The 24943-nt window shown below is 52.2% G+C and overlaps 8 protein-coding genes across 8 annotated transcripts; 5 read left to right on the top strand and 3 right to left on the bottom strand.

Moving 5' to 3' along the window:
• Positions 1–923: 923 nt before the first annotated feature.
• Positions 924–1967, top strand: cel61a-1 (Endoglucanase-4; the record flags this gene model as incomplete). The annotated part of the gene is made up of 1 exon (XM_032031079.1): positions 924–1967. One exon carries the CDS (start codon positions 924–926, stop codon positions 1965–1967), a length of 1044 nt encoding a protein of 347 aa, XP_031889098.1.
• Positions 1968–4226: 2259 nt separating this feature from the next.
• Positions 4227–6025, top strand: CGGC5_v006346 (putative MFS-type transporter; the record flags this gene model as incomplete). The annotated part of the gene is made up of 4 exons (XM_032031077.1): positions 4227–4426; positions 4498–5337; positions 5403–5641; positions 5706–6025. The coding sequence occupies 4 exons, from the start codon at positions 4227–4229 to the stop codon at positions 6023–6025; spliced, it is 1599 nt and encodes a 532-aa protein (XP_031889316.1).
• A 617-nt stretch (positions 6026–6642) lies between these two features.
• Positions 6643–7677, top strand: AKT2 (Abhydrolase domain-containing protein AKT2; the record flags this gene model as incomplete). The annotated part of the gene is made up of 3 exons (XM_032031076.2): positions 6643–6706; positions 6763–6871; positions 6933–7677. The coding sequence occupies 3 exons, from the start codon at positions 6643–6645 to the stop codon at positions 7675–7677; spliced, it is 918 nt and encodes a 305-aa protein (XP_031889315.2).
• Positions 7678–7804: 127 nt separating this feature from the next.
• On the bottom strand, positions 7805–8986 carry ALD2-3 (Aldehyde reductase 2; the record flags this gene model as incomplete). Its single annotated transcript, XM_032031075.1, has 4 exons — positions 7805–8106; positions 8159–8258; positions 8315–8668; positions 8726–8986. The coding sequence occupies 4 exons, from the start codon at positions 8984–8986 to the stop codon at positions 7805–7807; spliced, it is 1017 nt and encodes a 338-aa protein (XP_031889308.1).
• A 1057-nt stretch (positions 8987–10043) lies between these two features.
• Positions 10044–14068, bottom strand: CGGC5_v006343 (Ankyrin repeat domain-containing protein 17; the record flags this gene model as incomplete). Its single annotated transcript, XM_066151687.1, has 4 exons — positions 10044–10058; positions 10365–11936; positions 12611–12897; positions 12952–14068. The coding sequence occupies 4 exons, from the start codon at positions 14066–14068 to the stop codon at positions 10044–10046; spliced, it is 2991 nt and encodes a 996-aa protein (XP_066008914.1).
• Positions 14069–14602: 534 nt separating this feature from the next.
• Positions 14603–15290, bottom strand: SAT19 (Acetyltransferase; the record flags this gene model as incomplete). The annotated part of the gene is made up of 2 exons (XM_032031073.1): positions 14603–14841; positions 14900–15290. 2 exons carry the CDS (start codon positions 15288–15290, stop codon positions 14603–14605), a joined length of 630 nt encoding a protein of 209 aa, XP_031889310.1.
• Positions 15291–18350: 3060 nt separating this feature from the next.
• On the top strand, positions 18351–19036 carry atnN-14 (Aspercryptin biosynthesis cluster-specific transcription regulator atnN; the record flags this gene model as incomplete). The annotated part of the gene is made up of 3 exons (XM_066151686.1): positions 18351–18400; positions 18468–18888; positions 18938–19036. The coding sequence occupies 3 exons, from the start codon at positions 18351–18353 to the stop codon at positions 19034–19036; spliced, it is 570 nt and encodes a 189-aa protein (XP_066008915.1).
• Positions 19037–21988: 2952 nt separating this feature from the next.
• pme1-3 (Pectinesterase) lies at positions 21989–23036 on the top strand (the record flags this gene model as incomplete). The annotated part of the gene is made up of 2 exons (XM_032031071.1): positions 21989–22613; positions 22669–23036. 2 exons carry the CDS (start codon positions 21989–21991, stop codon positions 23034–23036), a joined length of 993 nt encoding a protein of 330 aa, XP_031889312.1.
• Positions 23037–24943: the final 1907 nt, after the last annotated feature.

Below are 24943 nucleotides of genomic sequence, written 5' to 3'. Positions count from 1 at the left end.
GGTCACCATCACCTTTCATTTACGCTGAAACGGCTTGATTTCGCGATAGCTGCCCAGCATGGCCAGTGTCCCCGCTTGTTTTCCCGCCCTGTGGCCTATGGGCATCTTTCCAGCCGCGATGGCCTCGTCTCGGCCGCAGCTACGATCCCGGATCCCGGCTCCATTCATCCCAACCCCACCACCCCCTCCTCCTTGTCGTTCTGGAAATGCAGGGGTTCCCGTCTCCTGGCTATCAACGACGAACCCCGCTTCGAGGCATTCTTTCCACCCACTGCATCACCACCATGGCTCCTCACTGCACACCGCGGAGAGAAGAAAACTGTGCCTGTCATTCTGCCCACCGCCTTGCGCCGCTGGACCACCTGGATTTGCGCAGGGGCTCCTTGGAAGCCATGGCACTCCCCTGGGAGGGGAGCCAACCTCCGTGATCATTGATGGACGGAGATGGGGCCGCAGTGGTGCCCTGCCAGTATGTCGACATGGGATGAGCGATGGCGCCGTCTCCTGATGGTCCCGCTCGAAATTGTCCTGCAGCCACGCTTACGCAGGCGGCCGGTCCCACGGACGACGACGACGACGACCTACGAACGGGGAGGGTAGGCAGGCAGACGCTAGGTATTGGCGCCGGTGGATTGTGGTTTCTGTGGTTCCCTCTTCCTCATCTCGAGATATAAGTCTCCCGTCTCGTCGCCCTCAACCTTCTCTCCGCTCTCCTTTTCCTCCTCACCCATCAGGCTCATCCGCTGCTTTCCATTCCCACACTCTTTCCCTGCTTTTACAGCACCTTTCTTTCATTTTTGAAAACCATTCACTCACTTCATTGACTGAAGTTCATTGTTCGACTTGAAGTCTTTCCACTCACTCACTCCACAACAACCATCCCAACTTTTGGAAACCCCAGCCAACCAAACACAACCACCAAGATGCCTTCCTTCAAGACCTCCGCCGTTGTCTCCGCCCTCGCCGGCGCCGCCTCCGTCCTCGGCCACGGCCACGTCAACTACTTCACCGTTGACGGTAAGGAGTTCCAGGGCTACGACGTCACCTCCTACCCCTACATGGCCAGCCCCCCCGAGGTCTACGGATGGTCCGCGACCAACACCGACAACGGCTTCGTCGACCCCTCCTCCTACGCCTCCGGCGACATCATCTGCCACAAGGGCGCCAAGAACGCCGCTCTGACCGCCACCGCCGCCGCCGGCGCCACCGTCAAGTTCTTCTGGAACACCTGGCCCGAGTCCCACAAGGGCCCCGTCATCGACTACCTCGCCCCCTGCGGTGACGACTGCGCGACCGTCGACAAGGCCGGCCTCGAGTTCTTCAAGATCGGCCAGAAGGGCCTCGAGGACCCCTCCGCCGCCAACAACGGCGAGTGGGCCACCGACGAGCTCATCGCCAACAACAACACCTGGACCATCAAGATCCCCGACTCCGTCAAGCCCGGCAAGTACGTCTGGCGCCACGAGATCATCGCCCTGCACTCCGCCGGCCAGGAGAACGGCGCCCAGAACTACCCCCAGTGCTTCAACATCGAGATCACCGGCTCCGGCTCTGAGGCCCCCGCCGGCACCCTCGGCACCGCCCTCTACAAGGCCTCCGACGCTGGCATCCTGATCTCCATCTACAACTCCCTCAAGTCCTACGTCATCCCTGGCCCTGAGCTCGACTCCAAGTTCGGCAGCACCGACGGCTCTTCCTCCGGCGGCTCTACCGGCGCTGCTTCCTCTGCTGCCCCTGCCGCCACCACCACCGCTGCCGCCGCCTCTTCCTCCGCCCCGGCTGCCGTCGTCACCTCTGCCCCCGCCGCCGCCACCACCTCCGCCGCCGCTGAGGCCGTTTCCACCTCTGCTCCGGCTGCTACCTCTGCCGCCGCTGCCCAGCCCACCGGCAAGCCTTCCTGCGCTGAGAAGCGCCGCCGCCGCCTTGCGCGCCGCATGGCTCGCCAGCACAACGTCGTCCGCAACTAAATCTGCTTTCTCCTTTGAGACAGACTTAGGCACGATGATATGAGACAAAAACTGCTTTGTTGGCTTTTTTCAATTGTACATATAGACAACACTTGTTGGGAAGCTTTTTTGGACAACAATGTGGAAACTGTGGAAAAAACACGGCTTCAAGCCGTCCTTCTCTCTCGCTGCGGCGGTGCCGGGTGAGATGTATCTAGATGAATGGGAAGGGGCGGGCTGAATAGATTGGTCGTCCTGAAATTACTTCAACTTTTTCTGATCTTTGCCATTATGTGACATTGTTCGGAGACTCTGCGTGATCCTCCCGCTGTGCTGATCTTCAACTTACTCCACAACAATAGTTGGTATCATATCCCTACCGAAACCTGAGCGTAAACTCCCCTTAGTAAGACACAATAACAGGTGAGAGAACATTACTTAGGTAGGTTGAATATTCGCCAGCATCTTCGGATTATCCTTCGCTTGGCAGCAATCAAGCCGTAACGCCCTTATTTCCCATCCCGTTTCGATCCGTGCACGAGGGGAACGAATTGAAAGGATTCCGTAGCAAACAAGAAAGCCGTTACAAGCACCGGCAGCATTCTGCCGTCCGAACCCCATGACTCGGGTCGTTTCTCCGTCCGGCTTTGCCGACCGCCGGGAGTCATGAGTTGCCCCATGCACTTAATGGCTTCCCCCGCTATATGATTAAACACAGCTCAGGAGGGAGCTTGACTTTTCCAATTGAGTTGGCATGGATATACCATGATGTTTGACGGGATCCCTCTCCGCACCGACGCAAGCCACACATGGCGTTCGTTGCCAGCCTCACCAGCCACAGCTACTTACTAAGCCGTAAAGCCACACATGGATAGGATGCCTCTGTGGCTGATGTTCGGTGGTATCTGAACCAAAACCTCCTGCACTCATCATTGGCTCTCCCACGCGATCCTCGCTTATCGCCCGGCATGAAAGAGGTTGCATGTCTTTTAGACATTGGTATTGATCAAGTCTTCGACCGCGGGAGGCCAATCGCGGGGGGGCGGCAGATCTTGGATTAGTTCTCTGGAATGCTGGGATTGATGCAAGCGAGGTGTGGCACGGCATTTGGTGCCTGGATTGAAGACATGATCATCTCTGTGTCACCCTTCGAGGTCGTCATCGAACCGAACCGCTCTCGTGGATCTGGGGATATGCAGAATCTGGAGACGTCGACGAAGCCTGTGAAACATGATTCTTTCAAATCTAAGCTGAGAAACAGTAGTAAACGTTGTTCAAGCCTCCAAAACGGCGCGCGACCGTGCCACAAGGGTGATCATCCCATCCGAAACCTTCGCCCAAGCCATGCGTGGAGATTGAACCCTCACCAAACAACACGCCACGATAAGCCATCAAACGCCTTCTTCCTAAATGTGTAAATTTGACGATTAAACATAAGTGCTAGATCATCTCATCCTGTGTCTATTTTTGCTGTAACTATCAGTCCTACAATGCTGGCCTCATGCAAGCAAAAGCTGAGGGCATTTCCAGGACCTCATCCAAGCCCCGCAAATCTGCAGGACGTGTAGCAGCCTTTCTGCTTCGAGGCAACCAAATGCATCAGCAACATACTTCCCGGGGGTGCAGCGGCATCTTATCAGGCTCTGCACGTCTTGGTCGTCATCACTCTTCTTCCCAACGGTAGTCCCAGCTTTTGAAGGCAGCAGATAAGACTATGATGGGCTGCTGTGCTGCAGATGCGACGGTCCTTATCTCTTGGCGGGTCCCCCCTTGTCTCCCCCGGGAACAACAACATCCTTCCCCCTCCCGGGCTGCGTTATCTACAGCAGGTCTGCGACCACTCAAGAGGCACAACTGCCATCACCCAGAGCCATTTTTGTCCAGTAGGATGTTGAGACGGGCTTATCCAAACGGATTTACTAATAGGCGTCTGGGGCAGTCATTGGGCGGCTCGCAATGCAGAAAAAAGCTTGTCTGTTTTTGCGCATGTCTCCCTTTCGCGTGGGAGGACGGGATGAGCTGGGGTGAGGGTGTCGGAGGTTGTCCTTGCTGGCTTACCATGCAGTGAGGATTATTCAGATAAGAAAATTGTATGTGAATTGATATATGTCTGTCGCTGTCCCAGTTATTTGGATTCATGGCTCGCGAGCTGTTTGCGGTGACATTGTGCGATTTCGAGATACCCCCTTTTCCGGCGACTTGGCTTTTTGGTTTCTTTCAGTCGCTCAATCGCATCTTCGTATTGTTTGAATCCAATCTTTAAGGCAAAGGCGACTCGAGATGGCGGACTCCATCACCGAAAAGGAGAAGACGATCCCTCCGCCATCCGGAGAGCACGGAGTCGGCAAAGCGACGCATGAGGTCACAATCACAAAGGACGGCTTCAGCGTCCACCCACAGCCCGTCCAAGATGATCCTCTCGACCCATTGAACTGGTCCGCCTTCCAGAAGAACAGTATCCTCGCCATTGTGATGGCTCTGTAAGCTTCAATCCTCTCGTGTGGAACATGATCCTATTCGCAGCATAGCTAACCTGGAGCCAACCACACAGCTACTTCATGTTCACCTACATCACAACTACAACAGTACCCTCCTTCCCCGAGCTCCAGGAGCAATACGCCCTCACCCTCGAGATGGTCAACTGGACTGTCGCCATCCCCGCCCTCGGCCTCGCCATTGGGCCCCTGATCTGGTCCTCGCCCGCCGACATCATCGGCCGCCGCCCCATCTTCATCCTCGGTACCCTCGTCGCCTTTGCATCCACCATCGGCGCCGCGAAGGCCAGCACCTACGGCGGCTACATGGCCGCACGCCTCTTCCAGGGACTCGGCGTCAGCCCCGCCGCAACGGTCGGCCTCGCCATCATCAACGACATGTTCTTCGAGCACGAGCGCGGGCAGAAGGTCGGCCTGTGGGTGCTGGCCATCGACCTCGGCCTACTCGCCGGACCGCTCATCGGCGGTTTTATTGATCTTGTCGACCACTATTGGATCCAGTGGCTGACGGCCATTTTCTTCGCCGTCATCCTGGCTGCGGAGCTGGCGTTCCTGCCCGAGACGCTCTACCCGCGCGACTACATGCTCTCCAAGACAAAGGGGCTCGTGCCGGCGACGGGTTTGGTGGATGAGAAAGCTTTGGAGACCGGCACCATGGGCGCCGATGCGGTCGAGATCCAGAGGACGAAGAAGCTGGCGTTCATCAACGTCAAGCCCGTGCCGGCGATGAAGCACCCCAAGCCGTGGGACTCCATCATCCGCTTTGGCAAGCTGTTCAAGTTCCCCGTCGTCCCCATCTCGACGGGCGTGTACTGCTTCGGGTGGTATTGGTGGGTGTTGTCCGTCATCACGATGATTCCTGTGGCGTACGTAGACTACTCTCCGCAGACTCAGGGGTAAGTTATTTTCTGTTGCAGGTCCTTGTCACTCACTTATGCATATCTGACACATTGTCGTCTAGCCTCTTTTTCATCGGTCTCATCGTCGGAACTCTTATCTCCGAGATTTTCTTCTCCGGCAAGCTCAGCGACTGGCTCGTCATCAAGCTCGCCAAGCGCAACGACGGCATCAAGACGGCCGAGATGCGTCTCTGGCTCGCGTACCCCGCCGCCCTCCTCACGGCTGCAGGTCTCATCATCTGGGGCGTCAGTATCGACAAGGGGTATCACTGGATGGTGGGCCAGGTCGCCTTTGCCTTGTGTAAGACACCACCCTCCCCAAAACAGCTACATGTGCATGCTGCTAACATTGTCTATTCCCACAGTCGGCGCCGGAATCCAGATGGGCAACACCGCTATCTGCTCATACGTCGTCGACGCGTACCCGCTCCAGAGCATGGCGGTCATCACCTTCTACGCCGTCCTGCTGAACTTCAGCGCCTTCGTCGACCCCTTCTTCATCGCGCCGTGGGTTGACGGCGTGGGATACTCTTGGACGTTTGCGGGACACGGCATTATTACGATATTCTTCTGCATCCCCGCGCTGGCGGCGTTGCACTGGTTTGGCGGGTCTATTAGGCAGCGATGCGGCGAGCCGGACTGGGTGAACCCGGAGTATGACCATGATGTTGTGCGGGAGACGTGAGAGTGGAGTTTAGAGATGATTAAATATAGAGAGATAGATACTAAATGTAATCAACAGCGATAATTGAGTGAGAACAATAACGATTGTGATGACCAAAATAGATTGAGTTGTCGCGTCTCTGGGAAAGAAAATGCCCGACGAGCCTAAATGGCCCGCGAGTCAACCCCGCGCGTCGTTTCAAGGTTTCGGCCAAAGCATGATGACCTTCAATACCTGGGCTCTTATAATCTGACCAGAAGAAACATCTTAAACTTGAAGGCAGACACAGGCGACAGGGGGATTTCCTCAAAAGGTCGTTAAAGATGGCCTCGACAGTTTTTCATGTTCGTGAGCATGCCATCTCATGCCCGAGACTCCCGAAAGCCAACGAGGTCGGACCTGCGTTCGTCCGATTAGCAGTCAAGCAGTACTCACCGCGAACGGTCTCTTCAGCTCATCGGGTAGCTGTCACGATTGTTGCTGCACATGCAAATGGATTTCCAAAGGTGAACACATCATACGTACGACCGCTCGACTCAGAAGCTCGATGCTAAAAGCACCAGGAACTCTATGAGCCCATGTGGTGTCATCTGGAACATCAACTAAGCGCTCGAGGAATTGGTATTCACTCAATTTGGATGGCAGATTCCGCCTTCCAGGGCAAAAGTCTCTCATTAAATGAGGCCTGGCAATTTTCGGATCGTGGGTTGCTCCCCGTCGCCATCAAAGGCACCATCAATTAACACGGTTGCATCAAGTCTCGTGGCAAGATCATTCTGAAGACCTACTCCAGCTGATGACGCACTTCCGTAACCAGATGAAGCAGCCCATCATAGGGGTAGGGCATAGTATGGGAGGCTGTCATATGTAAGTCATCGATACGCAGACTCCTTCCTACACGATTGATTGGAGGCTAACGGATTGACAGAGCTACAATGTCTGTCATCAGCCGCCGTATATTCTCGTCAATGATGCTGTTGGATCCAGCAATCAGCCCACCGGAGGTGGGTCTCGATGGGCTCGGCTTTGACTATATGACCCTTAGGCGAAGAACCCATTGGCCGAATCGGGAGGCGGCTGAGATGTCTGTCAGAAAGATGTTCAGCACCTGGGACTCCAAAGTCATTGACCTATTCATGAAATTCGCCATCAAGAACGACGATAACACCGCGTCCAAGGGACCAAGCAGTACACAGTCAGTCTCATTGGTTACGGAACAGTACCACGAGCTCGTAAACTACCTCAAGCCTACCTTCATCCATGGCGATAACACAAAAGAGCCAGAACTTGTCTATCAAACCGGCCTTGTCGACATGTTCCACATGCTGGGTCACATTACCTGCAGCACCTTCTTCCTTTGCGGCGGCAGAGATACACCAAGCGATGATGATATCAGGGATTACTGGCAGACCCGAACCTGCGCTCTGCAGTACGCGAAACAGCCTGGAGAGAGGAGGCGCGTTGACGTCAAGGTTTTACCTGAATTGGGTCATTTCCTCGCTATGGAAGACCCCAAGACTTGCGCTGAAGTGATGGCTAATTGGATGGCTGTTGAGTCCGATAAATGGATACAGTTGGAACGAGAAAAATGGGGAGGTATTGACGGGTTGGGTGTTAATGAGAAGAAAGCTTTGGCTCACACTTGGATGGAGTCTCTGCGGGCTAAGCTCTAACGCAGTCTGTTCATAGAAAACTACTAGAACTCATCTAGGCTCAACTTGTAGATCATGAACTTTCCACGGACTGCGGCCAATTGGTTCATGTGCAATTTCATGTGCAGACAGACAAATAAGAAGCCTTTCAGAAATTGCGAATTCCCGCCTCGATACTCTCCTTCAATGGCGTCCAGCCCTTCTGTCCAAAGTACGTCTGCAACAGCTTCTCAGCCTCAGCCAGCGGTAGCACCAGAGTCAGGTCATGCCCATCGTTCGCGTCTTTTTCCGGGATCAGCTTGTTGTCTGGTCTGAGCTCACGCAGGACGTCAATGAAGTCAGACACGTTGACCGGGCGAGCGGCGGCGAAGATCCTCTTGGACTTGACAGACTCGGCGAGCAAAGCGACAATGTGAAGACGCGCAACATCACCGGCGTCAACGTAGGGTTCTGAGGTTTGTCAGCGTGCAGGTTCGAAACGCCACGGCAAGCCATCACTTACGAGGCATGAAGGCCTTCAGGGGGGCGTGGGTCCCTGTTAGCACGTCGGCGGCCATCTTCATGGTTGAGCCAGAAATTTGGGGATGCATGATTTCTCCGGTCTATTCACGTCAGCTACCAGACCTTCCAGGAGTTTTGAATGGGGCAGAGGACTGACGGTGAAGTTCGGAAGAATGGTGTTGAAGACGTAGCCTGGCTTGTGCTCCTCAACCCACTTCCAAGCAGCCTTCTCACCCTCTGCCTTGGAAGCTGCATAGACCATGAATGGCATACGATGGGCGGGGGTGTTCGGATTCCAGGCTGCCTTGATGGCACGCTCATTGTAAGTATTCTCATCAACAACAACACCAGTCTCATTCGCCTCGGGAGTAGAGGCTGCAAAGGCAGACGAGGTGAGAACGACCCGCTTGATGCTATCATGCTTGGCCGCAGCTGAAAGTGCAGTCTCTGTGGCCTTCACAACGAAGGGAATAACCTTCTGAGCGTCGTTGCTCAAGGAAAGATCCGAAGCCTAAGTTTCTTGTAAGTAGATGAATAGCTCCATCATGTATTTCGGCGAGATTCTTACCACAAGCACGACACCGGCAGTGCCAGTCATGGCATGACCGAGAGCTTCCTCATCCTCGAGATGCGGCACGACGACCTGCTGAAAGGCACCCTCACCATACTTATCAAAAAGCTCCTTCAGCCACGGCTTTTCAGTGCGGACTGTACCGCGAACATGGTAGCCTAGCTTCAGTAGGTTATCGATAACATGCGCTCCGATGTATCCGTTCGCTCCGGTGACGAGGATGAGCGAGTCCTTTGGCAGTGCTGTGAGATCTGACATAGCGATGGACTGATGTGGGGCTCGGTGTTATGAAATGCGATGAGTGGTGGAAGATGTTTCCAACAGGGACTGGAGATAATACGTGGGAATATATGGACTTTTGTATCGGTGTCGGCGTTTACTTTGAGCAACTCGTAAACGGCGAAGACGATTCCTTGGCTTAAATCTAACTGCCTATGACAGGTTCCTTCTGGTGGATATGAAACCCCTATCGATTACTAACGTTTCCAGATTTTCCACCGCGGGTGGATTTCTGTACACGCCGCGACCCCTCTTCTTGGAACTTCGGTGTGTAGTGATGCTACCGCGTTAGTCTCTTCTGTGACAACCTGGCCAGGGTTCCATATATGACGTATTTGTGACGACTACAAATTCTCATCTTGTGAAGTTGTCTACAATTGAGATTCGAGAAAAAGGTTGAAGATTACAAAACAGAATTCGGAATGTCTTCTAATCATATTTTGCTTGGAGGAATAGGAAGCTGAACTTTGAGAGGGAAACAAACCTTTAGCTCTGGTTATGTTCTGAGACCAGACCCATGTCCAACACATTCCCGGAAGTCCCGGTCATTGGGGTGGAGACGGGCGGCTACCTTCGGTGCAAGTCAGGCGAGGACTTCTCGCGAGACGCGAAGACGCGAAAATGAGGCACCAACCCCTTAGTCGTTGGTATTACAGACTAAACTCCACAATACTCCGTGTTCAGACGAAGTCATTGTCATCTTGTGGAAAGGCTGCTGTATGGTGCTGCATAGATAGCCCTCCTGCTCACGAACCTGCCCATCGTTCAAGCAGAGGAGAAAATGATGACATGCCCGCAAAGGAAGAAACCGCCTGCAAGAAGACTCGTCATTGTGACCACTGGGTTAGTCATATGCCACCGCAAAGAACCTACTTGTGTACATTAAAAGGGACGGTAACAAAACGATGCAATCGCATTTTTTACAGCTTGTGATAGCTTCACTTGAGGAACCCAAATGCCTTATACTGTTGCCCTCAATATGCATCGCTACCATACCCTGCTGTTTTGATACCTAGTATCAGTCTTTCTTGGGCCCTTAGGCCGCATAGTTCTGGACCTTTAGCAGAATTTGAACCCCATCCACTGCCGGAAAAACTTTAAGCAGATAAAAAACGTGGAAATAGTCTGAAAGCTTGAAATACAGATTGTTCCGATTACTTGGCTATCTGCTGATCTTAATGTCTCTTGGTCTCCTGAGACCATATATCCAGGAGTTAGTTCTTCGCCTTTTCCTTCGCAGTCTAGCAAGTTGGCCTTCTATTAGCCTCTTTTCTGGAACGCCTCTTATGTCAAACCCGCTCCTTGCCTCACCATATTCCACCAGCAATTCTGCAATCTTCAAATTACCGCCTCTTACAGCACTTTGAAACGCGCTTCCCAGAGGACCAAAGAGATCCTTATCACTTGCCCCAAACTCAAGGAGTATCTGGACAATGTTCTTATGTCCTCTGTAGCATGCAGCTTGAAGAGCAGTCTCACTCCTATGAGTCGTGTTGGGGCTTCCGCCGTTTTCGAGAAGTAACTTCAGAATTTCTTCGCGGTTCCCGATGGCCGCGAAAAAAACCGCCTTTCCAATCCCGACGCCATTTTTTAGAAGTAGCTTGACAATCTCAACATGCCCCTTGTCAGTCGCAATAGACAAGGCCTCCGTCCTGCGGCCTGCAGCGTCGGCATCAGTATCCTTCGCAAGCAGGATCTCCACCAACCCACAGAGGCCGTTCTCACATGCAGACCTCCAACTCTGGGCGTAAAAGGTTGCATGCGGAGGACTATCAAGAAGTGCCATTACTACAGCGTTATGGCCGCCTTTGAACGCGTCGCATATCCACTCGCCTTCGATGCAGCACATGATATTAGCCTCCTCACACTTCTCAAGAATCATGTGCAGGATTTCGACATGGCCTTCTGCACAAGCAGCCTTGGCTGCCTTGCTACACCACTTCCAAGCGTTGGCAGCAGTGACCTTTCCAATCAGAGGTCTGACAAGCTCTTCGTCCCCTCGGGACGATGCACACACAATGGCAGTTCTGTCTACCTTTGCACCTCTCGCTAGGAGGACGTGGAAAGTATTATCATGGCGATGCTGTATAGCTGCCGCGAGGAGGCTTTCATCTTCTCGGGCATTCAAGAGGGTGGCATCTTTCTCCAGCAGTAGCTCAATCGCCCAAGTAAGTCCTTCTTGTGCCATGCGGTATAGCGCTGAAGAATTCTCTGCGGAATGTTCGTAGAGTCTATGGAAAATCTCACAGTCGATGAACTTCTTAACCTGGGTTTCGACTTGTGAGGTATTGGCGTGAAAAGCGTGTCTCATCCAGTAGTCTGCAGCGTATTGTGCAAACGGGTATCTCATCTTGATGAAGCCGTCTAATGCAACCCCGCGAAAAGGTTTGTAGTGATACCAGGGCGGCCAGACGTTAAGGTAGTAAACCGCGTCTTTGTCTTTGTAAAAGTTCAAGTCTTCGATATTTGGAGGCGAGACGAGCTTCACTTCTGACAAATATGCAAGACAGACTTCTGTGATCGAGGTAGCGGCCTTCGCTACCGATGTCGCAAAATGGGCAGAGACATCTTGCGACAACCGATCAGAAATTAGGTATTCCTTCACGGTAGCATGCGCGAGCTGGATCTCCATATCTCCCCGGTGTTCGTCTGTATAGCCGATGACTACCAAGCCGGAGCAGTATCCCGTAATCTCCTCCGGTATCGGCATTCTGTTGTTAGGGTTGAACCCAGGCTTCTCCTTCAGCTCTACCGCCAGTAGATCAACAGCTTCTTTGACTCGAAGTGGTCGCTCGGAAAAGGCAAGGAATTGCAAAATTCGTATGGACTGTTCTTCCGAGCGTTTCGGGATTCTTTTAAGAATCGCTGCGTACGTATTTGCTAAATCATCCGGCAGAGCATTGAGCTCTCTGCGTAGAGTAGCAGGGTCCTGGCAGTGTTGGAGAGCGTCAAGTTGCAATGCAACCCATCGAAAACTCCAATTCAGTGTCAGCGGTACAGACCAAAATATAGATGGGGCCTGCCTTACACGCCGTTAGCCTTTGCCACTAAACTGTCCTCGATCTCTCTCTGAATACTCTCATAGCCCTTCCGACGCCATCGTTTGAAGGTTTCGCGCGTACTGAGTGTTTCGTGGACATACGCACGTATATCCTTCCTAACCAGCTCACCACCCAAATTCATTCGACTGTTGGTCGAACCCTCCAAGTACAATTGAGTCTTGTGTTCCCCACGGCATGTGAGAAGTAGACGGATGGACAGCGGAGATTCCAGTAGGCCTTTTACCCAAGGCATTACCCCTTGACTTGTTAAGCCCATCCCTGCCTCACATTCATCAAGTGCATCGAGCACCATCCAAACTTCTCCAGTGCACAGAACCATGCTCTCAGAAGCCTTACAAAGAGATCTTGTGCTAGGTTGCCTTCCGCCATTTTTATGACTGGAATATAGCGACTTCAATTCTGTCCAAGCGTCCTCACTTTGGCTGCATAATTGACCTATGAGCGATCTGATTGCGCCGTCAAGCGACTTTCGGCGATTGTCAGTAACGGCGAAATAAAAGAAAACGAGCGGACGGCTTCGGTGCATTGAGCCATGCATTACGTCGTCGATGATTGTCGAACAAAGGGTGGTTTTGCCGCAGCCGGGCTTGCCGTGAACCCAAACGGAAAACTTTGAGTTTTCCTTCCAGGATGCATAACTGTCGCTGTCGAGAAACCAGTTTCCCGTGCCATCTTGGCGACGCTCCAAGGTAGAGTTGTGGGTTTCCCACAAATCACACGGAGAAAGCCAATTCTTGATGTTCTCCGAAAGCTTGTTGTCGTTTAGTTGTTGAAGACCTTGATTTGCTTCTTTCGCGTCTGATGTGAGCTGCGATATATTCTCCAGCACTATGAAAAGTTTTAGACACGAAGCATCTACCTGATAAAATGATCTTCACTAACTTCTATCAACGATCTGTTTCATATTCGGAGACTTCGAAACATCCACGGCGTCGATTACATGAAGAAGCTCCTTTGAAAATGTAGCTGCTGTTGCTGCCGCGTAGTTTTGCCATCGGTTATTCTTGTGGCTGTCTGCGTAGTCGCAAATCCCCCGAATAACTAGGCAGGGGAAAGTATTCATCAGTCCAGCTGCTTCCATTTCGAAGCAGATGCATTTGTCGTCGATTTGCCTTGATATTTCGTCGCGGCATAAGCTGTTCTTCATGACCGAATTGCCCGAAGCGATGATACCATAGTGAACCACCGGATCGGTGGAGCGTCGTTCTTTTCGGGTGACTTCGCCTGCGCGGTCACATAAAACGCAATTGCCAGTTTCCAGTCCGGCTTCCTCGGCATTCCTATTCTCAACCGATGGAGTCTGGGTAGATTTACTTAATCCTGCAGCCGTGTTCTTCTCCGCGGTCATCTCCACGTGTGGAACAGACGATTCGAAGAGCCGGTCGTTGTGTGAGCCTTGGTATACAAAAGCAGGGTCGTCATCGTCCGGCTCCGCCAATTTCGGGGAGCGACGAAGCATTTCTTCGAGAATATAGGGGAGCTCAGAGCCTTTCCGACGCCGCTTAGCTTTGAGCTTTTGTAGCCCTGTGAGAAGGACCGTAGGAGGTGGAGCAAGAGACCCAACGTGCTGAAAAGTACCGTCTTGTCGCTTCTTTCCTAAGTCGTACTGAAAGACTCCCGAGCTTTGGTCAGTAGGCTGACTAACAACGACGTCCCCAAGACGTATATCGATATTCGTCTGGAGCTTGGGGATCCCAGCGCCAATGCCGACCATGAGACCTATCCGAAGATGCGGTAAAGAGCTAAGCAGACTGTATGCGGTAGTCGCTGCAGAAACAAGGCCGTATCTTCCCTCGGGCAATGAGGCGATAACAACGTTATGAACACCCATACGGCCCCATGTGTAGCAATTATCGTCTCTTTCATGCTGGATGAAGTTTAGCGGGCTCCCGTGTTCTTCGTCGAGCATCGCTTCTACAGCTGTAAGTTCGTTGGCAAGCGCAGTAATGAAGCCTACGGAATATTCCGTAGGATTCGAAAGCTGTTTAGGACGATCCATGATGAGTGTGACCGTCCCTCAATGAAGGATGAGTATTCGCAATTAGGCGTGTTTGTTGGAAAGATGGGTAATGCCACACAGTCATAAGCAGTTGGATGATAGCGGGCACCAATGCGAGGCGAGCACCGCTAATGACTCCGCAATGATGCCTGATTTTCCTTGGCGGCAGGGCAAGGCCGGAAATTTGCTGACCGCGGCCGTTCGACAGCCCAATAGGAAGTGAGTGCCATGAATATAGAATGACTTCAATATTTCTAGCTATGTAGACCAATTACACCGAGATATGGCTGTGGACGTCTCTATTCTCTGGTAAGTTCTAGACTATCAAAGAGAAATATTGCCAACGGAGGAAGTTCCCCCCAGATGACATGTTTCTTCCCTGGTTATTGCAAGGCTGCATTTCAACTACGAGCTTGACGCAGTGAAAGCCCGATGGCCAAGAGATGGTTGGTTTCATACTCCCCAAATTGAGCGTAGATGTGAACTTCAACCAAGGGGGATCATTCCAATCCTCATAGTACTATTGAACGGCTCTTAATGACTCCGCTGATCACCCAGGCTATTTTGACGCCGAGCCATGGAGGCGATATCGCCTGAGCCAGGCTCGCTCTCGTCCACAAAGCCACATTTCTCGTACAATGGCGCGCCATCTTTACTTGCATCCACATACGCCCCAACACTGTTTTCGTCGGCAAGCTTACAGCCCCACTGGACCAGCATGGATCCGCAGCCACGTCTCTGGTAATCCGGGTGCGTTGCGACTGTGTCTAAATCTAGGCGAAGCATCAGATGGATGAATGCGCCACAGTTTTCCTGGCAAAATCCACATACAGTAATGTTTTTCATCTCCCATGACACGGTGCCTTTCATTTTCTTCTCTCTGGAAAAAGACATCGCAGACCTCACCGGGCATATCGTCAGCCCAGGGTGGATATCGTCGCCCACGATCCTCCGGCATTGACAGGTCCCATTTCGCGTAGGCAGCTATTCGCGGTCGTCCGTTGGCGTCTAAGTTTTCCGGGTCAATCACTTTGATGTAGCGCTGAAAAGGCTTGTTGAGGAGGTCGTGGTGGTTTGCGTCGTCCCACCACTTGCGCACGCCTGGCGTGTTCGGCCACAGACGCCTCAGCTCGGGGTCTGTGAAAGCGGCGAACCAGACCTCAGTCAGTGCCGGAACATCTTCCACGGTTGCCGGTTCGAGTTTAAGACTGCTAGGAGCCATCGGGCGACTTGCAGCGAAAGCCAATTGGTGGCCGATGAGCACGTTGATATGGAAGTTGGTGATTAGATTGAAGGAATATTGATGCGGGGATTCAGCTCTGTCACTGGCTGTGGCTTATGTCATTTCACCCGAACGCCGGAGCCTTTAGTCATCCGGTGAACCCGGGCCGGGGCCGAAGAGTGGGGTCAAGAATCGCCGAGGCCGGTGCAGCCGGTTTTGGGGCGATACTCGGTGATTTAGCCATAATTCGTTGGTTGAGAAAGTGCGACGAGGGTGTTAGATTCATTGCGTGGAAAAATTCGGATGTTGTCAACCTGTCTCGTGTTCAAGAGCGGCAGGGACAGACGTATGCCCAGCCCACCTTGCAGGAGCAGATTCTCCGCCTCACGTCAGCATCATCTCCCGAGAGTGGTTTCTAATGGAAGTCTGCTCATACTAGCCGTCATAGTTCGTCATCATGCGCTACCCAAATAACGTTAATCGTGTTAAGCATTTTGACAGCAATGTCACAGGTAACCGCAAGTTTACATGAGATGACAAAGCCCCAACACGGGAGGTTTACTGTCATAGGGCTGATGGCTTGTTAGCGAAAGACCAATAGTTCAAGAGCAAACGTGGCGCCGTTGAGTCCAGCTCCTCCTTTTGACGGTTTAGGCTTGGGAAAGGATTAAAGTGTGAGATGGGGGCCGCAAAGCCACCCAATGGCGCCTACGGACACATTTGAAGGAATGGAATCCGTAAAGATGACCAATCAGGCCTAGCTGATCCCTTGTCAGTTGCTGTCGTGCAGTGGCATCACTTGTATCCTTGAACATAGTTTACTAACTTAGCCTAGCAGGCACCCTACATGTAGTCAAGTACGCGGAGGATGCGACAGCCCTACGCATAGCGCTACAGGAACTCGGCGGTACTCGTATTCCTCCGGCTGTGGAAGCCGCAGGTCCATAGGACTCGGTCGGTGATGCCATTGGCCTTCTTTCTCGGAAGGAGAATAAAGCTCTCACCACACATAAAGCCATTAAACCCGCAAGCGAGACAGGGTTATATGCGGCAAGGTTGACTTCAAGTCGGGGGCGCATGGTTGCTGCGGTTAGCGTTCTCCAGGGCAAATTCCTCTTACGGACCTGTGGACTTCCAACGGGATGAGACCGCAAGTCACCCCGAACGCCTTCTGGGCCTTTTAGCCACACCATACAGGCTGCCGTGGACATCTCGGCCGAGTTGTGACTGAACGGCCGGCCAAGGATACTGAAGTCGTTTCAGCCCTAGGGGGACTTAAAGGCTGCCCGCTTCGGCTTCGGCATCAATGCCATACGCATGTAGCAATGGCGTTCCCGTCTTTAAGCGGTCCGCGGCTAGAGTTGGTGTGCAACGTCTGACACTCTAGAGCAACTGAACCGATGAGGGTCGGATCACCCAATGATTGAACAACTGTTGAAGTGGTTTTGCTAGTTGTTTCTTGAGCAGTTTTGGACCCCAGAAATTCTAGAAGTCTCGAGCATGCGCGAAACTATTTCTCAATGGAATCCATTTTGCAGTTGCTGTCCAATTTCCGATGCTCTACCTACAAATGCAGTTGCACACTTAACCCCAGAGGATCTCGCTTATGATGCCGGGTCCTTTCGTCGGTCGCGCCTCCCAAAAGCGAAGCGAGAGCGAAACGACATCATGCGTTTTTGAACAGCGAAGCATGGTTAATTACCTTAGTCATATGCAAGATTTATTTAGATTGTATGACTGATCTGGAACCGCCACCCTACTGGCCAGCCCTAGCAATCGCGGGATGGGATTCTGGATTCTACCAGACTTCCATGGCATGTCGAAGCTGCCTAAAACCTATTCCGCAACCTGCGGAGTCCGCATTGAGCCCGGTTTTATCGAGGTGCTGTGCATGCTGCGTTTATTTCTACGAATCAGCGAGAAGGAAGGGGCTGATCAGTCGAATGAGAGTGGCTGAGATCCCGATGGAGGTGCCGAGGTTGCATGGTTTAACGGCTGACAGTGGAACACGCGCATGAGGTGGGAGTCCAGCCCGGTCGGGATTACACTCTTGATGAACCCGTCACGTCGGATGATGAAACTTCATGGCAACCTGCGTGCACTTTTGCTTCACTGGGCGCGCGAGCTAGGCTCTGCGTACCATGTGGCTTAAGGTCGTTGGTAGGCGCATGGGTTCCTTCAACGACAGGGTGCAAGCCGGGTGGGATGGACCACAGAGATGGTGTTATCTCACTGCAAGGTAAGTAGCGTTCAGAATCTTGGCGTCGTGACGGGTGAAAAAGCAGCATTGGTGGTATGGGCTGAGTGGAACTTGCAAGGCAAGCTTGCGCGTGTAATAGTGGGTTATGAAGCGGAATCGGTCTTCTACCAGGTTCTTCAAGTCCTTGGCCTACGGACATGTGCGTACGGTCGTTTCATTCAGTTGGTTGTACGCGGCCCAATGCGTGATGTGCAACGGTAAACATCGTCTATTCAGCCACTGACCGCCCTCATTTCTGTGGCGCCGCTAACTCTAAGTCAGGTATCTAAGATCGAGTACCACCCAAGAGTTGATCGCGGCGAGCTAGTGTATGCACTTCGAGGAAACCTGCCTCCAGAAATGCGACGGCCCCGCCAGTGAAAGCAAGACTGATTGGCTCTGTCGGATATATCCCCTGTCAACCCCACCGCCCCCTACGGAATGTCTCTGCCCCTTCGGAGGGCTTATGCGGGCGGAGGGTGGTGTTCTGCAAAATGCCCTCCACATGAACGACAGGGCTGCGCTGATGTTTTCCTAGGCGAATGCTGAGCTACGATTCGGATTGGTTAAGATGGGCGAACCAGCGTAGACACCGCTCCGGAGAGGTCTGGACGTGCTGGCGATACCGCAATCTCCGGCTGTCATTTTTATATCTAGACATTGAGGAACTTGGAGAATCGTAATCGTGCAGATTCCACTTGTCTTTTGCGCCCAGAAAGGCAAAAGGAGGTTGCGAGGTCACCAATCGCTCACGCTTCAGACCCTAAGGGCTCGTTCGGACTCAACCATCGTTAGCGCACATCCACAAACGGCTTGAACCAATGGCTAGAAAAGGAAGTCGCAAGGTGCGGACTGGTTGCTTAACTTGCAAGTGAGTCGCATCATGAGGAACTGGTCTGTGACCACCGGTGTGGCCTATGCTAATTACATAAGTACAGGATACGCAAGATCAAGTGTGACGAGGGCAAGCCTTTCTGCAACCGCTGTACCAGCACAGGCCGAAAGTGCGACGGATATGCGGTTGAACCGGCATCGGTGCTTCGATGGCAACGACCTCAAACACTCCAGATCGACTCGTCAACCAGCGGTGAAGAAGCCAGGGCATTACAGTACTACTGCGAACATGTCGCACCCTTCATCGCAGGCCCGACCGACCCTTATTTCTGGACCCATCTGGCCGTGCAGTTTATTAACCGCGAGCCGGCCGTCAAGCACTCAGTCATCGCCATCGGCTTGTTGTACGGCAACATGAATGGCGGCACTAATACTCACCTAGACGGCGTGGCACTGAGCCACTACAACGCCGCAATTTTTGAACTGAAATCGCTACAAAACGACAATAACGGGCTAGCGTTGGTGGTCTGTCTACTTTTCGTCTGTATCGAGTTGTTACAGTCCAATACGGAAGCTGCCGTTAGACACTGCAATCACGGACTTGCGATGTTGGAAAGCTCGTGCTCAAAACCGGTTGTACGGGATCACTTACTACCGATATTTCGACGACTGAACATGCTTCCGTCTTTCCCGGGGACGAGCTATTTCAACAATACTGGTGCAACAATTTGCAGGTGTCCGGTACCGGCTTCTTTCGACAGCTTTGCGCACGCACAAGCCACAATAGACGACCTTTATAACCAAACGATACAGCTTATACGGCTCGGCGACGAGTATAGAGTAGGCGCGTTGCGACATCAGACACCGCTGAGAGAGTTACTAGAGCGGCAAAGGGGCATTCAATCATCACTAAACCAATGGCGCGGGTTGTGGGAGGATTTGGACGTGAGGTCGAAATCCCCAAGCACCCGAATAAGAGGCGGGCCAAGAGTTCATGCACTGCTAAAATACGAGCTGTCCCACGTCTGGACCGACATGGCCTTTTCAGCAAACGAGGCGGGTTTTGACCAGCACTTGGAACGATTCCGTCAGATCACCGAACAAACCACCAAGTTTGCTGAGTCACAAGTCAACTGCCAACCGACACATTTTCTGTTTGAAGCAGGATATACGCCCTCATTATTCTTCATCGCAACGAAATGCCGCGCGCTGGATGTACGCCTTGAGGCTCTTCGACTACTGTCGACACTTGGATCACCCCGAGAAGCGGTATGGGATAAGGGCGAGCTATTTTGCATCGCCCGGCGACTCATTGAGCTTGAGCACAACGTGGGTTTGGACTCATTTGGCGTGCTCCAATACACGGGACCGGAATCATGTCTTGGGATCCCACGTGACGAAGTGAGAATCAGACATTTTGTCCCGGAGAAGAGCACGCTATGGGACTCCTCTATCAATGGAGTGGATATGGGCGGCAACTTCAAAGTGAGATTCTTCATGAGAACACCCGAGGATGCCTTATATGTTCACGAAGAGGTCCTCGGGTGTGAATACGTTCCGGACTTGTCGCCTTTTGAAGGACAACATGAGTCCTTTTCAAGCAGCCCACAGAGCATACAAGGGTGGGAAGAGACTACTATCTTTTGATAGCGCTCAGGGAACCATGGGGTCTGAAGTTTACATGGATACATAGGGAGCGTTCATTTTGCATCTATGAGATAGATGAGGGGATCACAATTAGATACAGAACACGAGTGATTCCTGCATGCATCGAAGTACATACAACACACTTTACCTGAGTAATGACATGCTGAGCTTGTGGAACTTCGCATCGAGCTATCACTTACTCCATTCGCCACAACAAATCTTGCTCCATTCGCAGAAATACGAAATTCAATCAGAACATAAATTGCTGAGAAGATGTTTAATGCTGTGGTGGTTGCCTCGCTGTGCATCGAGCTTGGTCCATCTCGACAAAGTGCCAAGAACTGCTGAACAGGGAAGTCCGATGCCAAGAGATCGCCAACTTCCTTCGGCCCGCAACATCCTTGCTTGAGTTAGCTAAGGCACTGAAGGTTCTTTCAACCAAAGGCGAAACTTTCGTTGAATTGTCAAGTTTTGCAATTTCAAACATTTCAAACGTTTCTTGGTATTGGGTAGATTTTCACTCGACCAGGCGTCTCCTTTTCATATAAGGAGTTTGATACGATGCTCCCCTGCTCTTTAGTGAGGCTACCTGAAGTCTCAGGCTGCTGCAATTTGTGCCCAAGTAAGAGAAGGTCAAAAAGCCTCAGCTTGGTCTTGCGAGTGAAAGGTTCATGGGGTAAGTATGAACAAGGGGCTTTGATCGAAGATGAAGAACTTGAGTCTGGGAGACCCAGTCAACAAGCCCAAACATTGCGCTCACGCCATTCTTCAATCTATTTTCGAAGACCTCATGTATGAGTCGACAACTCGCAGCGTATCAGAATGTCCAGAAGTTCAAGCCCAATCTTTGGTCCAGTGTAAGTGGATGGGCGTTTGCTCCTTAATGTAAAACATTTACCCTCGGAACAACATGATGTCCAGACTCCAATGTCTGATTCTCGTATAGGCTCCTCTTATTATGATTCGTGGAATCGTGGACATAGATCCGAACGGGAACAGAACAAAAAGGGTTGCATCGTATTTGGCACTATTGAATTAAGGTATTCGTCCCAAGTACCGTTTTCCTCATCCAAGTCTCAAGACGCGGGGGAAGCCTCCGACACAGCCTCAATTCGGCACTGGCGCACTCAAATGTGCAACATCGCGCTGACAAAACAAACGTTCACTTGCGAGGCAAGAGAAACTCGGATGAAGACTTGTCAAGCATACCCTAGCTTGCTCTTAGCAAGATGTTTCGTGGAAGTGCGCATCAGACGATCCACCCGCACTCCTTTTCCTTGCGCTCGATATGAGAATGCTACGAGGCTCGTTGGGTCTGACTCGCCGACTTATCCGAACCCCTGCATTGTGGTTCTTTGCAGGCGAGCTCTCCTAGGAACGGCCCAGGCCCGAATTCCCCTTGTGGCAGCTAAGCGTCTTTGTGATCGACTGCCAGTCTAGCCACCCCGCAATCTCCGTGCCGATCCACCTCGAACAAATTGTCGGGCGACACCAGCGCAATGGTACCACATGGGCAATTTAATCCGCCAACGAGAAATCGACTTCTCGAGAACGGCTCGGTTGCAGAAATATGAACCCTTGGTGCCGTGAGTTGCCGTGCTGGGGTCTCCCCCAGCTGGCGTGCTCTCTAAGTTAAACTTCCAGAGCTCGGGATTGGTTGTTCTATCGGGTTTAATCTACGAGCTTGTCTCGTGCGTGCCGTCGACCGCCCCCGCCAATGAAGCCTGGGCACTCCCAGCAAGCGTTCCGCGGCCTCCTCATCCATGATTCCAACATGAAGGATGAACGCTAGAAGTTGGAACGATGCCGTCGCTACCGCTTTCGCGTCCATCCACACAAGAGCCTTGTGGATCCTTAAAGGAGAAATACATAAAGGACGCCAAGCCTCGATCAATGTAACCGGTAGATCATTCTCCAAGTTCGGATCAGATTTGAGACGAACCGACGAACACCTACATTCTTTTGTTTCTTGCCCAATATGAAGTCCTTTTTCACCGTCCTCACCTTCGTCACGGCGGCGCTGGCCGCCAGCCGCACCTCCGCCCCCTCGGGCTGCGTTGTCGTCAAGAAGTCCCCTAGCAGCGGCCAGTTCAGCACCATCCAGAAGGCCGTCGACTCCCTCTCCACGACCTCTTCCAGCAAGCAGTGCATCTTTATCGACCAGGGGACCTACAGCGAGCAGGTCCTGGTACCCGCCCGCACGGCTCAGCTTACCATCTACGGCTACACCGCCGACACGTCAAGCTACTCCGGCAACAAGGTGACCATCACCGCCAAGAAGAGCCAGGCTGATGGCCTTACGGATGACGAGACCGGCACCCTGCGCGTCAAGGCCAAGAACTTCAAGTTGTACAACGTCAACGTCGTCAACGCCTACGGCCAGGGTAGCCAGGCCATCGCCCTGAGCTCCTACGCCGACAGCGGTTTCTACGGATGCCAGTTCACCGGATTCCAGGACACTATTCTCACCCAGCAGGGCAACCAGCTGTACTCCAAGTGCCTCATTCAGGGTGCTACCGATGTCATTTTCGGCCAGAAGTCCATGGCTTGGTTCGAGAAGTGTGATCTCCGTGCCGTCTCTGCCAAACTTGGCTACTTCACTGGTAAGACTTGGATACCAACTCATGATACTGATGAAAATTTGCTAACATTTCGCAGCCAACGGCGCCGCCAGCTCCTCTGCCAAGTCCGAATATGTCTTCAACAGCTGCACCGTTGCCGCTGCCTCCGGTGCCACTGTTCCCGATGGTGCTTTCTACCTCGGCCGTCCTTGGGGTGCGTACGCTCAGGTCGTCTACCAGAAGACCACCATGACTGGCATCATCAACTCCAAGGGCTGGTCTGTCTGGAGCACCAGCGATGCCCGCACCGGCAATGTCTTGTTCGGCGAGTACAGCGACACTGGCATCGGCTCCCAGGGATCCCGCGCCACCTTCTCCAAGAAGCTCAGCTCCGCTGTCGCCATCTCCAGCATCCTCGGCTCCAGCTACGCCAGTGCTGGTTACTACGATGCTTCTTACATGTAAAAACAACAAAAACCATAAGGGCTCTCAATCAGGATTGGGTTATCGGGCTGGCATTTGGAGAGGCAGAGCCCCATTGAACATACTCCGGCACCTTACAATATTCTTCGTACATATTATTCCATCGAATATAACTTTCATCTCATTTGTGGATTTCAATTATTCTGTCCAATTCACTTCGCCACCATGATTGCCCCAATTCAGTAGAAAACGTTGGACGCGTGTGCAGCTCAGATCTCGCGATCATGACATGACGAATCCTCAAAAAACTCAAATGTGACTTGCGCGTCCAGCTGTTTCTCGAAAATGCGAGGCGCTCGTTAGCATTGTTCGTTTCTTCTTGGGCTGCCCCTGTCGGCCTAGGTCCGTGGTGAAACAACACAAAATGAGGCTTAGTTTCAAGTACATTCAGCGGGTTCTCTGGCCCAAAGGCCCGGGCCACGGAGCATTCAAGTTGTCAGTTAGCTTGGCGGCCCAGATGCCAAGAACGGGATTAGCCTGCTGTAGTGGCCCAGCATGGGTAGTGAGGAGTAAAAAGTGATGGCTAAGCTTTTTGGACCACACGTTTGTCGATCGGATGTCGATGCCGATTGAACCCACTCGTTCCCCGGGGATGACTCCGCTCGTGCCCCTTAAGTTGCTGCAATCATGATGGATACGATTTCAGATCAAGTGCTTCTGTTGCGCAATGCGATACAGTGAGTCTCTTGTGAGTAGCCGATAAAAGACTTTTTCACTTCAGGGACATTTGTACAGCGAAGTGTTCTGCCGCCCTATTGTTTCATAGGATTTGGTAAAGTGGTCAGTCATCTCGAGGGCTCATGGTCAACGACTTTAACTTCATGCTGTTCTATCTGCGACGACATGGAGTTGACTGGGGTCTTTGGCCAAATCACGTTTGCGATGCGCAGTTGACAGATGGTTACTTGTTCCCTTCGAGTCAATTGTGCTTTGGTCTCCAGCATCCATGAACCTTGAGCGGTTTGTATAGGAAATGAAACTTCATTTGGACAAAGACAAAATGACTCATCGTGACTCTTGTTGAAGAATACGAAAGAACTCAAAGGCCCGTTGCAATGAAACAAATAATTGAAATCTTTGACAAACATGTGAGGAGTTTCACGATGCTCTGACTGACCCGCGACCGTGGCCCGTTGACTCTGCTGTGACCTAGGTATTGACTCGAATCGACCTTTTCTTTCGATTAAACTTAAGATCGTAGCATGTATTCAGAACGTAATCCAACAAAATGTATTCGCATATAAATCTCGCGGCTCTTCGTACCTCATGGTCAAGTCCCATCTACGAACAGCATTATTCTACACCCCTCTTTGTCAGACACAAGCCCATCCAACTATGTCTTCGCCAGAACAAGCGTCTCCCAAGAGCGAAAGCGACTCCATGAGAACCTTTGGTCTCTCTCAGCCCACCTCGTATCGCAAGGTCTGTGTCAGATGCGGAAGATGGGGCTACTTTGCGGGCGACAAGGAAGTAACAAAGTCGCATACCAACATCGCGCGCGTTCCTGTTCTCCAAACGTCTTGCTGCCAGAACATCTTCTGCACTGACTGCATCCTCTCCACCATTAGCGATGGATTATGGGATGAAATTTGGCGGCCCCAAGAGTCGGGATATGGCATCCGGATTAGCTGTCCGGCTCGTTCTTGCGAAGCTCGGCGGCTGTGTCTAGATCTCGAGAGGTTGATTGAGTTCCTACTTGAGTGTGGCATCAAAAAAAGAACCCTTATCGGCTCAATTACACGCTTTTGTTATGCATTTGAAGCTCAACGGTCTATTCACAACAAGATCCCCGATATGAATGAATGGCAGGGCAAAGCTGGCAGCGACTTTCACAAACAACTCGCCCTAGCAGGACACATGTGGCCATGTGATGGGACGTGGCCGCGTGG

Source organism: Colletotrichum fructicola (assembly GCF_000319635.2).
Source record: "Colletotrichum fructicola Nara gc5 chromosome Unknown KSG_Nara_v1_contig03, whole genome shotgun sequence".
NCBI lineage: Eukaryota > Fungi > Ascomycota > Sordariomycetes > Glomerellales > Glomerellaceae > Colletotrichum > Colletotrichum fructicola.
Note: the sequence above shows the minus strand (reverse complement) of the source record. Positions and strands in the feature narration are given on the sequence as shown.